Source organism: Mustela nivalis (assembly GCF_964662115.1).
Source record: "Mustela nivalis genome assembly, chromosome: 1".
Taxonomy (NCBI): Eukaryota; Metazoa; Chordata; class Mammalia; order Carnivora; family Mustelidae; genus Mustela; species Mustela nivalis.
The window spans coordinates 131,375,594-131,394,385 of NC_139020.1; the positions used below are offsets into that span (position 1 = coordinate 131,375,594).

The window sequence follows — 18,792 nt, forward strand, 5'->3', positions numbered from 1 at the left end:
GCAACTGTGGTTGGAGGTACGGGCAGGGACAGTACAAACCCAGAAGCCTGGACATAACCTTGAACGGCAAGGAAAAACTTGATATATCAGTACTGCATAAAAAGAATTCTATATAGCAAAAACTATCAGAAGCAAAGTTGCAGCAAAAACTACAAACAGAAAAAATGTAAGCGATACATATCACAAAGGACTAATACCCCTGCTTTGTGAGGAACTCCTCAAATCAGTAAGAAAAAGGCCAACAACCTGATATTCTTTGCAAAGAATTTGAACATAGTGCGTGATAACAGAACCCAGAAGACTGAAAACAAAATGAAAAGATGTTAGGCCTCATTCGTCAAAGGTGTAGAGCTGTTCCAGGTACGGGGAATATAGCCATGAATAAAAAGTCTACACCCCTGCCTTCGTGAAGCCGAGATCTAGTTGTGGAAGACAGAAAAGAAACGAAAAGCAAATAGATAAAACATTTAGGTGTCAGGCAGTGGTGAGTGTTTCATAAACAAGAGGCAGAGAAGGGTAGAAAACATGCCAGGAGAGCAGGCAGGGCGGCGTTTTAAAGTCCTCACTGAAGTGCTCAGTGACTTCTGATGGGAACATGATTGGAAGTGGAGAGCAAGCTTTCCACACATCTGGGAAAGGGATGATCCCGGGAAGAGGGGCTCTGGAGGCAGAGGCCTTGATGTGAGGGCGGTCCCTGTATCAGTGGAGGAATTAGTAGCCAGTGTGGCTGCAGTGTCTGCAGGACAGGGAGGGATGGGGGGGGAGGGAGGGAGGGTAGGAACCAGCACGGACAATGAGCCAGAGCTAACAGGAGGCCAGACACATGGGCTGGCTTTGTTCTCAGTGAGGTGGGTCCGAGCGGATGACTTGAGGATAAGGCGTGGGGGCAAGAACAGCAGCCAGAAGACCGTTCAGGAAGCTTTTGCAGCAATCCAGCCCCGTCTGGTTATGGTTTGATGGGTGGTAGTTGGGTGGAATGAGGCAAAATGGTTAGATGCTGGATATTCGGCTATATTCTGGATATGTAGATTGGATGTGGGTAGAAGGGAAGAAAGAGGGAAGTGAGTATGACTGCAGGATTGAGGGCTGGGAAGTAGACACTGCTCTTCACTGAGGTGGGAGGACTGAGCAGGAGAGGCTTGAGAGGGAAGGGCAAGGATTTGGTTTGAACCGGGTAAGTTATGCTTAGTTGAATTCCACGTCTAAAGTTCAGTTGAGGGGTCCAGACTGGAGGTAATGAGTTTGGAATCCATCAGCACAAAGTGATCTTTTAAGCCTGGAGACCGTCGTCATCTAAGAAGTGACTGGGTGGCGAAGACGGAGCCCTGGCCCTCCACCATTTAGGTGTCGGTGGGAGGGATGCCTGTGGAAGACCAAGCACAGGAGGTGGATGCAGCCAGACAGGCAGGAGGAGAACACTGTGATCTTCTAGAAGTTGAGTAAATGAGGTATTTTAAGGAGATTCCACTTTTCACGCATCAGATCCAAACATTCATATCCAAGACTGCAAATTGATGAGGCTAGAGGGGAAAATGATACCTGTCACCTTGTTGGGGGTCCACACCTGGGGAGGGCTGTATGGCAGTAAATGTCAGATTTACAAGTTAGGTACACGTTGAACCAACAATTCCATTCTTTCAGAGTTTATTCTACAGATAGGATCACATACTTGAGGAAGGACAATGTGTATAGAATTTTCTTTGCAACACTGAGAACAGGCTAAATGTTACCCTAAGGGCCCTCGTTAGATACATTCTGATAAATCCACATAATAGAACACTATGCTAGCATAAAAAAGAATAAAATCTAAATCTGTATATACATACATTCTCCTGCCCCCAAAGGTGCTATGGATTACGCATGCACAAGGAAGATCTTATAAATACGTATAGGTTAAATCTCTATATATAGTTTTCAAAGTCAAACAGTGTGTGCTGTTTGCTAACATTTGTTTTAAAAGGTGGGGTAGGAGAATAGGGCCCTGTGTGCTTGTGAGGGTGTGAGTCTGTCTGGGAGGATTCGCAAGGGGGAGTCGACAGCAGTTGCCTGATGGGGTGGGAGCAAGAAGACTGGCGGCTGGGGAAAGGAGAGAACTCCGTGTGCCAGTTTAGACTTTGTAAATTGCTGAGTCATATCACAGTAATATCTGTTCAAAAATTTAGATAAGAAGAGGTACAAAAAGCAAGGGAGGCACAGACAAGGTAAGGTGAGGAGGCCCGCTGTGCCGTGGTGATCGTGTCACACTGAGCTAGAGAGACAGGATCCAATTTAAGAGTGGCAATCCAAGTAAAGGTGTCCTAGGCTTAAAAAGAAACTAATCTTTGAGATAATTGGGGTGAAGAAGGCCTTTTTAGTTCTCAGCAGAAAGAAATGGGGAGGGTCCTGCTAACCGCCTCATGGCTTCTGTGACCCCAGCCCGAGTGCTTCATGTGGCCGCATGGTAAGGATGGTGGCCCGGCACTTGGATTCCGCACAGGCCTGAAAGTTATGCAACTTCCTCTCACCTCGGTTTACCCAGATGGAGCAGGCTGGCAGAGGAAGGAAAACCTCCCTCGTGCAATTCATTCACAAAGTATGCCGCTGTGGATGTGGCATTCCGGGGATCTTGTCATCCATCTGGGTTTCAGGGATATATTTAAGAGACCTGGTTTATCTATCCCACCTCATGTGGAACGGGATTTAACAGCTCAGAAATCCATCTTAAAATGATTTGGCTTTTGTTAATGCCAAGATTGGAAAGAAGGCCAAGAAAAAGAGACTACCAACTGGAACTGTATGAAAAATAATTAGGCATTTCCATGTCTCTGTGGGGATTATGGTGTAAAGGCCCACGTGTCAGCAGCACACACAAACTTCAGGCCCCTGGAGTCTGGGGACAGAGCATAGAGTTTACAAGGCTCTGCATTTTAACAGGTGCTATAATTAAATTAGTTGGAAAAAAATATCAGATAACTGTATTTTGTGTTCAAGATACTTTGATGTGCCACAAGGCACGTGCAGAACGTGCTTATTAAGGTACTTTTAATACCGCTGATAAATCATCCTCTTGAACGAGGTCCCAGATAGACCTGTGTTATATGGTATTCCATCTTCCAGGAAATATCTCACTATACCCAACTTGGGAAATTTGAGATAAAATATAAATATATATTTCTTTTTTCGCCATTTGAAAGATTTTGCACTTTGCTTATGGTTTCTATTTTCAACACATAAAAAAATATTTTTTCATTGGCTGTGTTTGTGATAAAAGTTTTTTAGGGTAGCAAAGTAAATTTTCAGTTAAAAAACTAATCTCTAAGTATATAAGTTTAAGGGGTGCCTGGGTGGCTCAGTGGTTTAAAGCCTCTGCCTTCAGCTCAGGTCATGATCCCAGGGTCCTGGGATTGAGCCCTACATCGGGCTTTCCACTCAGTGGGGAACCTGCTTCCTCTTCTCTCTCTCTCTCTGCCTGCCCCTGTCTGTCAAATAAATAAATAAAATCTTAAAAAAAATAAGTATATAAGTTTAAGATCAATATGTCTCTCTAAGTATTTTTTTAATTGTATTTGTTTCTAAAAATATTTAGCCTTGCACTACATGGTGTATTTTACAGTCATATCATTTAAATCAGTAGAGAAAATCCCAACCAGAATGTTTGAAAGGTCATCTGCTTTATGTTTGGCAAGAAGAAATGGCATTCATTTTAATCGAAGAGGAAGTGATTCCATGTTTCTTGAGTCTCCCTTCCCTTCCAAGCAAAAGCCTCTTTTTCATATCTTAGTTATTTATTGTATGTTTCATATATTTTCACATTTCTATTTTACTTTTATGGCTGTTTGGCTTTCATCTAAGTTTATCTGTGATAGGAAGCAGGAAACTTAATAGAAGCTCCAGTGTGCCCTATTCTTTGCAGTTTTAGTAACGTGCTCAGTTAACTTAATTGTATCATCCTGGAAAATTTATATTTATTTATTAATTTTTATAAAACACACTTAATCTGTCAGTTTTACGTTTTATTTTTAGTCATAAAGCTTTAAGCCCTTCCCAATGGAAACTCTTAAAAATATTTATAAAGTATTTTGAAATAATAATTGGAAAATTATATGAAACCAATGCCTATGTGTACAAAAAATTTTAGCTGTTTAGATTTTCAAGAGATGACATGGAAAGAAATGACAAATTCCCAAAATTAGTTCTTAACATTAAAAAAAAAGACAAATCATGGGGGTGCCTGGGTGGCTCAGTGGGTTAAAGCCTCTGCCTTCGGCTCAGGTCATGATCCCAGGGTCCTGGGATCGAGCCCCGCATTAGGCTCTCTGTTGCACGAGGAGTCTGCTTCCTCCTCTCTCTCTGCCTGCCTCTCTGCCTACCTGTGATCTCTGTCAAGTGAATAAATAAAATCTTAAAATAAAATAAAAAAAACTTTAAAAATAAACAATCCAAAAAAAAAAAAAAAAAACTTAAAACCCAAATCATATACTTTTGTGTGGCCAGACCAATTTTTAAAATTTAATATTATAGCTAAAAATGGAAAGATTAAATAATTTATTGAGTTAAAGGTGAGTAGAACTTTATGTATTTGGAGAACAGTGAGTGAACTCTAATTTTGACATCTCAGAATATTACAGAATTCTGTAAAATGTCCATGTTGCTGTGGTGGAAAACTCAGTACACCCTATAGAACTGACTGGAAAGGTGAAGCAGGTGTTTAAACTAAAAGGGTGGCATGGGCATCACTGTTTTAGACCACAGTTTACTGTGAACTAGCATTGTACTTAAAAAGATAAAATTGATAAGAATATCCCTTGTATTTAATGTTTTATATGAATGTAAATAGAAAACTATTAAGAAAATAGGTTTGTATTTAATGTATAAATGAAGAAAACTAAGTTATTTGGCCTTTGAAATGATCAGGAAGTGGTCTTATTTAAAAATGGTGTTGCTGCGGCACCCCGCTGGCTCGGCCAGTGGAGCGTGTGACTCTTGGTCTCTAGGTCATGAGTTCAAGCCCCAAGTTGGGTGTAGAGATAAATTAAGAATAAAATCTTTGAACATGGACACTTGAGCCTGTTTTTTGTTCATATGGCCTATGTCTTCCATTCCCTTAGACCAGGATGGAACTAAACTCTCACAGAAGTCATCTGAGTATGGGTTTTCCCTTTGTCCTTTCTCTGCTGCTGGATCACCAGCTCTTCACTTCCTTAATTCTCAAGTTCATTACCACCAAGGAATTCGAGCAGATTTTCTTCTTGGTTAACATTCCTGAAGAAAAATAATTCACATCTTTTCCCTGGAAACAGAAACCTGGGGTCATGGAGTCAGGGGAACCTGACTGTAGGTTCTTTGGCACAGAGTAGCCAGGGCTCAAAGACAATCCTTTTGGCAAAAGAGCTGTAACAGTGGGCCCGGCCAGGGCTGTGCATGAGACATGACCATTCTCTCTGCTTTCTGGCTCATTTCCCCCAGGCTTTTGTCCATGTTCCCATGCACTTCATTGGGTTTGCGTAACAGATGCTCACAGTCTGCAAACTTTAATGCCTTTATACACACCATGTATTTTGACTATTGAATAGTATAGCCCATTGCAATTGGATAGCGTGTCACCCTTTTCAAAAGACAGTTTATCTAGTTGCTACTGGTTTTCAAGTGAAGTTTCCTAAAACTTACAAAGATTTCCATTTCTTTGGCCAGAATTAACTGTTATCTCTTGTCTTACTTGGGTGGCAACATCCTGGTAGAATCAAGGAATCCTGTTTCCTTCCCCTACCTCCGTAGTTGCCCCCACATGTTGTAAATGTTTGTTAGGCCACACTTTCTTTGAGGCTCTTATACTGCCATTTAGTGTAAATCAGACAAGGAAATGGGACATAACCTATAGGAAAAATACAAGATACTGTGAATAGCAAAACATAGCCCTAAAATACACAGATTTATGAATAAACTGTGTTGGTGGCATATTTGGAAGGTACTGGAAACCTACAGGGAAATGCAACCTGTTCCTGAAAGAAGAAAATTATCCCACTTCTTTTTCCCTTCTTATTATTGGCCTGGCTTCTATTTTTGAACCCAGAGATTGTTTTCACGGTGGGGATTCTTGTCACTAAACTGTGGTAGGCATGCATGCAAGAGCCCGTGACCCCTCCCTTCTCCCCAGCCCCGGTCTGGGGGCTCTCTCCAAGTCCACCGCCACGCTCAGGCCACAGAAGCTAAGAGCTGTGTTTTGTAAGAACATTAGAACTCTTTGGTCTTATATCTGCAATTTTGAAACCACCAAATAATGATTTTGCAGATGATCACAAAAGAAATTTTCTCAGGATCAAAAAAATTCTCATTATTTTCAGAAGCATGTAGGATTTTTGTTTTTCAGTTTTTTTTTTTTAACCTATAATTCATCAATGAGAAGTACTGTGTTTTAGAGCTAAAAAGCCCTCTCTTTCACCGGCTAATGCCCCAGGTGAATATACAGTTTGCATAGAAAGCCTCCTTGGTGTGCCTCTTCCCACGGCTAGCAGGACTGTGCGTGGGGACAGCCCTCCATCGTGTCTGTGGAGGGAGCGACAGCTGCAGTGCTCTATTCTTTCTACTTTCTCAGAAGCTGGTTTGGGGGATTCTGCATCTGCTTACCCTTTTAAGAATCCTAAAGTCAGGGCGTCTGGGTGACTCAGTTGTTAAGCTTCTGCCTTCGGGGCTCAGGTCATGATCCCAGGATGCTGGGATCAAGCCCCACATCACATAGGGCTCCCTGCTCAGCAGGAAGCCTGCTTCTTCCCTCCCACTGCCCCTGCTTGTGTTCTCTCTCTCTCTCTTGCCGTGTCTCTGTCAAGTAAATAACTACAATCTTAAAAAAAAAAAAAAAAAAAAGGAATCGTAAAGGCTTCACTTGGAGCTAAAAGCTGGCTCTGAGGGCTGCCTCTAAACACTGCACCTATGTAAATAGACAGTCCCTTCCTAGATCGCAGGGACTTTCACTCTAAAATACAGGTAATACACCAGGCAGATAAAAGACACGCTGCTGGGGCACCTGGGTGGCTCAGTGGGTTAAGCCGCTGCCTTCGGCTCAGGTCATGATCTCAGGATCCTGGGATCGAGTCCCGCATCGGGCGCTCTGCTCAGCAGGGAGCCTGCTTCCCTTCCTCTCTCTCTGCCTGCCTCTCCGTCTACTTGTGATTTCTCTCTGTCAAATAAATAAATAAAATCTTAAAAAAAAAAAAAAAAAGACACGCTGCTAACTGGTAAACGAGGAACGTGCAAATATGTCTGGTATTTAGTCTGTGTAACTGCATGTCAGTTTGGTTAATAGTGTAGTTAGTAGGAAGGCAGGATGTAGGGCTGAGCTGTGCAGGCTAACACAAGAATAGCTGGCAGAAGAGGCCTGGTCCCCTTTCTAAACAAAGGCATCCTGAGGCCCAGCCAGCCTGCACTGGGTACAGTTGAGCTGGGAGGTGGGGGTGGGCTGGTGTACCTTGCCTCCCTAGTTCCGCCCGCCCCCTACCTGCCTGCTGGGGAGAGAGTTAAGCAGAGAGCCTCTCCTAAATCAGCATCCAGGGTTCTTACCGGTTCATTTAGAACATTAAGGTAGCAGAGATCAAGAGCAGGAAATGGGCAAGGGCTCCCTGTCCACCTTACTATGTAGCTTTCCAATGGAATTGCTTACAATTGCACAGTAAGGTTCAAGGGCGATCAGCGCTACCTAGGACATATTTATTATCTGCTCCTTTTCTATTCGGTCACCTAAGTCAAAAACACCGAGTGAATTTACTCAGGGTTTCAGAAATTTAAATTTGTCTGATTTTTTATTTTTCAGTTACTTTGTAAGATGAAACAATCCAGTCTTAAATGATCAGTTGGTTGTAATTTATTCAGTAGAATTTGACATTTTAATACATAGACTGTAGATGCCTCCTAAATCTCCCATGCATGGTGTCTGTTTCCTAGTACAAAAGTCCTGCTTTGATAGTTTTCCTACAGAGTTTATTTTGGCCTCAATTTAAAAAGCAGCTGTTGTTATGTATTCTCACATCATCATTTTATTGCTGTTGCCCTGTTTGCTATCCTGATGCCTCTAAACTCAGCCATTGTGTTCTAGAACAAATCTATAAATATTTCTTGATGAAAGAGTTGCCAGTGAGTTGATAATATGAGCACTAGTTCCCTTACCTCAGATTGTTCCCCATACTTCTCGAAATCTCGTTTTTTGCAGTGATCAGTAACGGGTCTAAGCACTGGGTTTTAGTAGAGCTCAACCCTGCATATAGTCAAATGACCTACACATGGTGTATGATCAATAAACGTTATTCTCTGACTGATTGCCCACCCCAGGCTCTTTCTGGTGCTAGTTAACACCCATCTCCACCCCCCTCAAACTCTAATTGAAGAAAAAGCATTTTAAAACAAAAACAACTTGGCTCCCTTGTGGGGGTTGGGGCAGGGGTGAGAGAAGTGCTAACTTAGTCTCAGAAGTTTTGCTTATTAGATTTTCACCAGCTGCTTTAAATCTCACTCTACTTTTTAGACAGAATGGTATAACTTACGGACGGAGAAGAGGTATATATATAAGTGGTATCTTAGTAAGTTAAACACTTTCTCATTGGCTCATGTTTCTTTGCTGAAAATAATGTGGAAAATAGGGAGAAAGTTACTTAACATCTAAACTAGACAAGTTCTTTATACTCAATGTTGACAGAAAGAACCAAAAAGACCTCCTGTGACATGTTAGCGTAGATTTCCTGATAATTTAATATCGAGGGACTAATGCAATTTGCATCTAATATAATTAGATTTCCTTGTTATGTATGGGCTGACCCAGTTCGAACACATAATCTCATTTGCTGTCCCTCTGTATTCCCTTAGAACTGGGTCAGTGCCTGTGCATTCGCCCTTACAGTGCTCTACCTCAGGACATAATTATTGGATATGCATAACCATAGCATGAGCTCACAGTAAGGGTAGGGACTCTAGGGACTCTTGATTAGAAATAAGACCTGGTAGGGGCTCCTGGGTGGCTCAGTCATTAAGCTTCTGCCTTCCACTCAGGTCATGATCTCAGGGTCCTGGGATTGAGCCCCACAGCTGGCTCCCTGCTCAGTGGGAAGCCTGCTTCTCCCTCCCCCACTTCCCCTGCTTGTGTTCCCTCTCTCACTGTGTTTCTCTCCATAAAATAAATAAGTAAAATCTTAAAAAAAAAAAAAAAAAAGAAGGAAGTCATGGTAGTTGGAAAAACCATGGGACATTGGGCTCGAACAAACCAGTATTCAAATCCTTCTTTCCCATTTCCTTGGGAAAGTGCTGTAGCCTCTCTCCAAGTTTCCTGTATAATAAATGTAAAGCACCTGGCCAGTTGCCTTTCACTTCCCTCAGCTGTGTGCCCTTAGTCCTTGCCCTGGGCTTTTGCATATCACAGGGAAGCAAGTGAAAGGTACAGTCATGTTCTATGGGCCAAGGTCAGAATCCTCTGATTTCCTTAAAATCAACATATGCTTTGAATCAGTAGATTAACAGGTGTTTGCAAATATCCATCTACAAGTTATTAATATAAAAAATTTTTTAAAGAAACCATTGTGTTGTGCAGCAAGCTGAATAATGAATTATATAACAGTAGGACTGATCGTCTTGGCTGCTCTTTAAAGTTTTGGGTTATATATATATATATATATATATATATATATGCATATATCTTTTTTGGTCAGGTTTTATGTTTTTAACACAATTTTTCCAGTTTTCTCACCTTTTTTGCATGCATTTTTTTAAAGATTTTATTTATTTATTTGACAGGCAGAGAGGCAGGCAGGGAGAGAGGAGGAAGCAGGCTCCCTGCTGAGCAGAGAGCCCAATGCTGGGCTTGATCCCAGGACTCTGGGATCATGACCTGAGCCTAAAGTAGAAGCTTTAACCCACTGAGCCACCCAGGAGCCCCCTTTGCATGCATTTTTTTTAAAGATTTTATTTATTTATTTATTTGTTTGAGAGAGAGAGCACACACAGGCTGACAGAGCGGCAAGCAGAGGCAGAGGGAGAAAAGGCTCCCTGCCTCTCCCTGCCAGGACCCTGGGATCATGACCTGAGCTGTAGGCAGCTGCTTAACCCACTGAGCCACCCAGGCGTCCCTTTGCATGCATTTTTAAAAGAATTTCATTACTAATACATTTAGTACTTCTGTATGGACTTTTATTGGACTACTGATATTTCAAGCGGGGAGAGAAGAGGGAGTCATGTCGTCTCACTTTTCAGTAAACATATAAAATATGAGATTTTTAGACACAGCCATGTATTCAGCTATTCTTATTTCTTTACACGTTTCCCTGTTTCTTCCTTATCGATATCATTTTTTTTTCATCATTTTAACTGTGTTTTTTCTTCCTTGAGTCCTCAGTCCTTCTCAGGGCAGCCCATCCTTTTACTGCCTCTGGCCCTGGGTTCTTCTTTCCTGCAGAAAGCTGCTAAAAATTGAGGTAGATGTTTGTCTAAGCTCAGCACTCCCTCAGAAACCACACAGTTGTTTACCTTCTTGTTATGGAGAGCTTCTCCCCCAGCAGTTCTCCATTATCTCTTCTCTCTCCTGAGTTCCAGCGACGAGTTCCATCTGCCATCCTCAGTGATGCTTATAAGCCTGCATCGCCTCCTGATGAACAGAATAGAAACACTGAGTGTTCATGGCCCTTCCTGAAATCCAGATCTTGCCTTAGTCCAGTTAAATCTTAACAGAAGAGCCAGCACATCAAGGTCTCACTACTCAGTCTTCACCGGGCCATGTTCTCAGAAGTGGGTCTGAGTCATCATAGCACTCTCCAGGAGTCTCCCAGATGTGGCCAGGAGAAGTGTGCACGTACTCGCATGCCTGCAATTAAAGGCTCTCGCAAAAAAAACCCTGTAGATTTCTTCCTACTCATAGTCAGTTTGTGTGTGTGTGTGTGTGTGTGTGTGTGTGTGTGTATGTATGTGTGCAGTATGCTAAGCCAAGAAGAACTAGATAGAGGGTATACAGCCCACTGTCTGCGCCTGGTCACCAGCGTTGTGGGGGAGAGGTTTAGTTGATCAAATTGGGAATGTTCTCTGGTACCATCACTGGCAAAAGAGAAGTTGGAGAAAAAGGGAGTGGATAGTGTGGAACTTTTCTAAACAGTGCAATGAATTTTACTGTTCATTCTTGAAACCAGTTATGTTGTTAAGCCTTTAGTAAGACAGGAATTGAAACCGTCGTTCCTATTCAGTGAGGGGGAAAAAAAGAAGAAAAAAGACGAAATTGGCAGCTTTTACTGTATTTATCATATGTGTCAGCTTTAGCTTACTGTTTAAAGACACTGAGAGATGAGTTGCTGTCAATCACAGTATAAAGAGTTGCTCTGAAATGGTGTTGCATAGAAAGGGAGTTAGAAATTGGAATGCCCAACTGAGCAGTAAGCTTACACAGAGGAACACAGGAAATGTCTTACAAAGATTATGACTGCTCCACATTATTTGTAACAGCAAATGCTCTTGAAACAACCCAGTGTTCATCAGGAGGGGACTGGTTAAATAAATCATCCACTCAAGGAGTCCATAAGCTGTTAAAAAAAAAGTGAGGATGAGCTCTCCAGGCTGACATGGAGTGATCTCTATCCACTATGTACCAAGGTACAGAACAGTGTATTTCTGAGCAGTGTACAGAAAACAAAAACCCAAGTACAGAAGAAAGAGAAAGTACACAAGAAAGGGAAGTTTATGAATATACATACACTGTTGTTTTTATATTAAAAAAAATTATTTATAGGGGCTCCTGGGTGGCTCAGTGGGTTAAAGCCTCTGCCTTCGGCTCAGGTCATGATCCCAGGGTCCTGGGATGGAGCCCAGCATTGAGCTCTGCTCAGCAGGGAGCCTGCTTCCCCCCCACCCCACCCCAACTGCCTCTCTGCCTACTTGTGATCTCTCTGTCAAGTAATTTTTAAAAATCTTTTTAAAAATTATTTATATATTTTAAAAATCAATCAATTAATTAATTAATTAAATTTATTTGTCAGGGAGAGCACAAGCAGGGGCAGCAGCAGGCAGAGGGAGAAGCAAGCTCCGTGCTGAGCAAGGAGCCCCATGTGGGGCTGGATTCCCGCCCCCTGGGATCATGACCTGAGGTGAAAGCAGACTCTTAATTGACTGAGCCAGTCATTCCCCACAGCTGCTTGTATTTTCAAGGAGAAACAATACAGGAGAAAGTAAATTTAAAACTACCAAAAATGTGTAGGGGAAGGGAGGGATCTGGATGCAAGACACCAGGAGGAAGCAAGACTTACCTGAGCACACTCTGATAGGAGGTTTGGCTTTGGAATCATGTATAAAGCTTTGACATAGTCGTAAAACAGATTACATCCAAAAAAGCACTACCCTATCACACACAGAGAAGATGAAAAAGAAGAACAAAACAAAAGCTAAATGAACCTAATTGGACTTTGTTAGTGACATAACGACGTGGAGAAAAAAATTATTCTGACTTACCTTAGAAGACAATATTCTTACTATACATTCTTAACAAGATGCTCTCTGAGGACCCTCCCCCTCCCCCCAAATGCAGATTTTAAGTCATATTCAGCAGTCTCACTACTAATAGGTTAGGAATTAAGATTTTCCACCTAAGAGATATAAAATAAGTATAAAATTTTTAAAAACATATGTAAAAACCTCATACCCTTAAATTTGAATTAAAATCTTAGCAGGGCCCCTGGGTGGTGCTGTGGGTCGAGCAACAAACTCTTGGCTTTAGCTCAGGTCATGATCTCAGGGTCCTGGGATCCAGCCCTGCATTGGGTTCCACGCTCAGCAGGGAATCCGCTTAAAAGATTCTCTTTCCCTTTGTCTGTCCCTCCACCCCTGCCCTTGTGCTTATGCACACGTGCTCTCCCCATCTCTCAAATAAATAATCTTTAAAAAAAAAAAAAAAAAAGAAGCATTAGCAAGATGTTATTCTTCCCTTTAAAAAAAAAAAAAAGAAAGAAAGAAATGTGTCTGAGATCTGTCCAATGAAAAGGCCTAAAAAATAATGAAAACTCAGTAAAGATAGGCACTCCTAACACCCAGATTGTGGTATATAAATATCACTCCCCAGCAAAAGAACCCTGAGGTCCTCCAAGAAATGGCTGGCTCCAGGGCCAGGGTGGAAAACATACTCAGTAAGTCTAGAACATCTTGTGCCAAAAGGCTGATGAGTCATTTCAAAAGGACATAGGAACCAATCTGAAGGGTCCCCATTGGCCAGAGTGGGATCATTGACTGCAGTTTAATATATAAAATTCCATAGGTTGTCATGGTACTAAAGCAGCAAATGAACCATCATAGCACTCCTGCATTATTGCATTGTTGTTGCATCAGGCGCTTTTTTGAGACTATTTTGAATGGCAATAGGGAACGTTCATTTGATTATGTAAATTATGTTAAAGAGTCATAATGGGAATGCAGAGATCCAGTTCAGGGCCTTTGTCCCAGTCTACTCCCCTTCAGGAAAGCTTGGTGTCTGACCTCAGACTGACACTCTCCGTGACAGGAAGGGCATTACTTTGCATTCATTTCATCACCAATTGCCAAGATGGCGTCCACAGAGCTGAAATCTTCCTCCTGAGGTTCTGAAGACCTGGGTTCTAGTCCCAGCTCTTCCTCTTGATTCCGCCACAGCCGTCCATCTCTCACCCTTGCTGAGCCTCAGATTACTCATCTCTAAAATAAGAATGAGAACGCTTTTATGTGCCCTGTTCTCCCTTCCAGACCATGAGGAGTGACTGCTGACCTCTAAGATGTTTCCGCCTTGCTGAGATCATGAATTGTCAGTGTTTCCCCTCAATTACTACACTCTTAAAAGAGACACATTTATGAAATTCCACTGGAGACTGGAATCTTTGAGCTCTACCTAGAAAAATAAGCGTTGCCCGTTCATCAGCACAGGTTGGACTTGGAAGTAAAATGCTTTGTTTCTTTCAGCCATGGAATTCCACGAACACTTACACAGCATCGGAACCAAGGAAGGTCTGAAGGAACGGAAACTACAAAAAGCAGTGGAGAGCTTTACCTGGAATATCACCATCTTAAAGGTATGTGGCCAAGCTGTTTCTGATGCCGGTGACGCTGCAGCCTTGCTCAGCACGTTTCCTCCTTTAAGTAGAACAGGCCTTGCCTTGTATCAGCCACTGAGGCGATAGCATGGTCACTGCCATCCAGTGAGAACTCAGCCCTCAGGGGAGCCTGCAGGCACAGCCCCCGGGCGGTGCGGTGCGGCTTGGAGAGAGCACAGCGGACTCCGGTGGTTGGCACATTGTGGATTCTGCCGGGAAGGGAGAGGACCTTGGCTTCTACCCTTAAAACATTGTCAAGTTTATAAATGCCAGTTGCTATCTGTATAATAGTGTGATTATAGAGGGATGATTGGGAATTTAGATTCTAATTACTCAGATGTCATTTAATACTTCCAAGTATAATCACAACCTTAATATTTATATGATCCTGGACAAAATGAGAAAGACTTATGTGGGGCATAATTAAAAGAAATATGTAAAGGAATTGCCATTCGACAGAAAATTTGCTTGAGAAGCCATCTGTCGGTCTTCCTGCCTCCTCCCCTCCCTCTCCTTCACTTCCTTCCTTCCTCAGCATGACCATCTTTATAAGGTTCAGTATTTTTTATTGTAAAAGTAATACATTATAGTTGAAACTGTCAAAAATAGAAATATGCAAAGATGGACATGGTCCCACCGTTCAGAGGCGACTGCCATATGCCTTGTGCTGTACACTCTCCCTGTCTTTTTCTCTGTGCTGTGTATCAGGTGACATGGTTTTTAAAAGGAGGCTATGTATGTACCTTGAAGCCTTTGTTAAGTTTTGTCCCAGTGGTCTTTACTTTTCTTCTTCTCCATGTTTGGGAACTTGAATAATCATAACACAGAAACATTATTTCACTCTGGATCTTGGACAGCTAAATCTAAAATTACTCTCTGGTAGTCACCCTCCAAAGTTTCTGCTCCCTTGAAGCCAAAACTATAAGGACATTCTCACTGCTGCCTCTTTGAATTTCCTTGTTCCTCCTCAAGTTAAGAGATGCATCCCTGCAGCAGACAATGGCTTTCTGATTTGATTTAAGAGAAAGTTACCCTTCCAAAGCTACCCAACTTGCATTTTCTCATGTTAAACCTCTACTCGTTTATATAATTAAAATCATTTTCTTGACTTCTTAAAACAGTTCCCTTCCTTCACATGTGCTTCCTTTTGTAAGCTTTCAAACGGTTAATCATAAGGTTAACTTTGATAGTTTGCAATTTAGTAAACAGCAGATAGAAGAATTTACAAGGAAAAGGAATTTAGTTGTATAACTTGCTGACTCATTCCCACCCAGAAGTGGGGGTACACAACAAATTTCCGACAAATCTCAGTAGCACAGTAGTTTAAGCCCTGTGATAGAACAAATGCTCATGTTGCTTTTATTATAGGCAAAACCAGACTTACAGACCAGACCCTTCACCTGTCAACTGTCCTTGCTACTTGTTTGAGGTCTGGGAACCAGAAGCCTGAGTATTACTTGGAAGCTTGTTCAAAAATACAGACTCCCAAGCCCCACCCTGGGTCTACTGAATCAGAATATGCATTTTTACAAGATCCCGGGGGATTCTCGTGCACATTCAAGTCTGAGACGCACTTGGCTAAGAGCCACCGAAAATGGGAGCCTGGCACACACATTAATGAGAAACAGCTGACATAAAGTAATATACCAGATTTTAGAAATAAGTAATTGAACCAAATAGCTACGTCGAGAAAACCCATTTTCTTTTGACTTATGTCCAGGACAGAGAATTAACACCTCAGACTTGCATTCACATGGAAACTAATGTATAGGACAGGGTAAAGGATCTTTTTAGAATTTCCAGCATATTTGTTCTAGATGGTGTTTGAGTGTGGTAGAAGCTGAGTGAGGAATGCGAAAGAACCGGAGAGATCTATGTATCGTTTCCATATAATGGAAGGGCTTTTTCCACCCCTGGGTGATTCACAAGTTTTAACTTTGTTTAGGAGAATCAGTGACCCCTTGGATGTGAATTTGGGTCTGAGTTGAGATACTAACCTTTTCCTGGCAGGAGGGAATCAGATCCTTTGTATTCCTCTGACCACTTGTTCTTCGTGGTAAGCTAGGAGAGGTGGTGGCCCTCCGAGGCTATGCATGGTGGGCAGTAGGCAGCCGTGACCTCATGGTGGACCCAGAGGCTAGGGGAAGGTTTCAGATGACACTGGGTATAGAGAGAAAAGGAGAAGAAGGGCGGGGAGACATGTCCAGGGAGTCCTGGAGCTGTGAGGCCAAACAGGAACTTCCTGTAGTGCTTAAAAATGCAGCCTCCTGAGCCCCACCTCAGAAGCTGGGTCAGAATCTCTAGGGACAGAACTTGGAATCTGCTTGTTTAACAAGTTCCTTGGGGGATTCTGAGGCATCCTAAAAAAATTGGGAGTACTTCTGCTCTAGAACAAAATTGAAAGTTATCTTCCTCCACTCATTTGAACAATGAAGAAGGCGGGTGACCGATCATCCTGGGACATAGGACTTCCTGTGTGTAAATCAGGACAGACCTGGGCAAACCAGAAGATGATGGTCACCCAGCGTGGGAGCCTCCTGCTGTAAACTCCTTTCATATAGGGACGTGCCTCCCAGTTTTTATGAATTTTTGCTTGCTTTGTTTAGTTTTGCAATTTTAAGAATTGCTTTAAAAATACAAAAATGAATAAAGAAGAAATGTCAGCTCTGATCACCACACCCAGAGTTATCTACTATAGACATGTTAGCATATTTACTTCCAGACACTTTTTATTTTGAATAGAAATTATTCATTTGTTTTTGTAAATGCATTTTCATTTATATGAAGCCTTTTTTAATGTAGAAAAGATAGAAGTTTTAAAATGACCTCAAGTCCTCTGAGAAATAACTATTATTAAGTGTAGGTGACCTTGGGGCACCTGGGTGGCTCAGTTAAGTGTCTGCCTTCGGCTCGGGTCATATCCCAGGGTCCAGGGATTGAGCCCCACATCGGACTTCCTGCTCATCGGGGAGCCTGCTTCTCCCTTTTCCTCTGCCTGCTGCTCTGCCTACTTGTGCTCTCTCTCTCTCTGTCAAATAAATAAATTTTTTAAAAAAAATTTAAATATGTGACCTTATTTTAGCAACCATTTTAGATGCATATGGATGGATGGATGGAGATATATATTATTGATTCTGAATCATACTTCTTTTTTCTATTTCTGATATCTTCTAAATTGGCATGTATCTTATAGTCCATGGTATCTGTACACTATACCCTAGTTTGTTGTCAGTGATTTTCTTTCTTAATAGAACCTCTGAAAAGAACTGATATCTCAGATATTATGAAATAAGGTACGCTAATAGAATCCTACTAGGATCGCTTTTTAATTTTTAAAAAAATACTAAATTTTACTTAATTTAAAAGAAGAAAAGTAAACCATAAAGAACTTAAATGAATTTCTATTTATAGGAAATAATTATCTCTCACAGTAAAGCTTGTCAGCGATTCATTTAGCTTCTTTCATTTACCATAATGCTTTGCATATTCATCCAAGTTGAGGTGTCTTTCAGCAATCCATTTCTTTTCATTGGTGAACAGTATTCTGTTTGCTGGCCATGGGACCCTTTGTTCATACACTTACTAGCTGATGGGCGTTTGGGTTGTTTCCAGTTTCTAGCTCTCGTAACTAAAGCCACAGGAAGCATTCCCAAGCAGGTCTTTGTGTGAACATGTGCTCATTTTCTCGGATAAATATGAGTGCAGTTGCCCGATCATATGGTTAAATGTATGTCAGACTTTATAGGAAATTGCCAAACCACTTTCCAAACTGGCCCATGTAGTATTCCCCCAGCAGTGTTGTGAGAGTTCTAATTATCCCACATCCATGTCAACATTTGCTATTGTCAGTTTAGCCAGTATACGGCATGTGTAGAGGTAGAGCATCTTTTTGTTTGGATTTTTTTTTTTTTTTTGGTCTTTTAAAAGAATTATAATGGGCCTTAGTCTTATTTTCATCATGTTTCTTCTCCTTTGGGTTTCTTGAGATTCTTCCACTTGTGGATTTATAGTGTCCATCAAATTTGGAGAATTTTTAGCCATTTTTTTCTTTAAATCCTTTTTTCTGTCTTACCCTTTCTTCTGTAGCTCCATATATATATATTTTTTTTTAATTTATTTATTGCTTGATACCTTTCCAGAAGTGACAGATCCACTATTCACTTCTTTTTAGGTCTTTTTTCTTTCCTTCTTTTTTGGTAGTTTCTGTTAGTTCTGCATCTTCAAGCAATACTATTGTGTCTTCCACAGCATCTACGCTGCTATTAGTCCTACCCAGCTCCCCACTTCTCTTGTCTCTTTGCTCACTGTATCCTCCATCTTCTTGAACGTAGATATTTATGGTGATTGTTTAAGAGGCCCCCCAATCTGCCACACACATCCTGGCCACCTTACCTCCCCAAACTCCAGAGTCCATCTTCTGGGCTCACTGGGGCCTCTGGGCTCTGCTTGGGCTCAGGCTTCCCACAGCACATCCCAGAAGCCCTCCAAATAGGGAGCTGGACCCCCATTTGCACCTTTTCCCTCAGGGTTCTCTGTGTTGCACTGTCGGAACATCATTGTTGAATATATCGTGTCCAGTTTTCTCCACTTGTGTGTCAGTCCTGTTCCTCACTTGTCTTGTGTCATCTCTTTCATCCTACCCTCTGTCCCATCATCTGTTCTGCTCTATCAGACGTAAAAGAGAAGGACACTCTGTGACTTTCCAATTTGAGTGGCTCTTAGAATTCTTGGGATTTTTGAATTGCCA

General features: G+C 41.8%; 1 protein-coding gene and 1 long non-coding RNA gene across 7 annotated transcripts in view; one reads left to right on the forward strand and one right to left on the reverse strand.

The window, feature by feature from the left end:
* Window positions 1–18,792, forward strand: part of PLCL2 (phospholipase C like 2) — a 195,629-nt gene that overhangs the window by 163,269 nt on the left and 13,568 nt on the right. For 5 of the 6 annotated variants that reach the window (XM_082684932.1, XM_082684928.1, XM_082684931.1 and 2 more), the window contains exon 6: window positions 13,915–14,024. In XM_082684932.1, the coding sequence (XP_082541058.1) occupies window positions 13,915–14,024 (110 nt within the window). Of the gene's footprint in view, window positions 1–13,914; window positions 14,025–14,753; window positions 14,776–18,792 lie in introns of those variants that run through there. The other variant, XR_014299221.1, reaches the window with a different exon arrangement.
* Window positions 10,011–11,665, reverse strand: LOC309841747. The gene is made up of 3 exons (XR_014299290.1): window positions 11,409–11,665; window positions 10,706–10,813; window positions 10,011–10,597 (listed from the first exon to the last, which is right to left on the reverse strand). It is a non-coding gene; the product is annotated as an uncharacterized lncRNA (long non-coding RNA).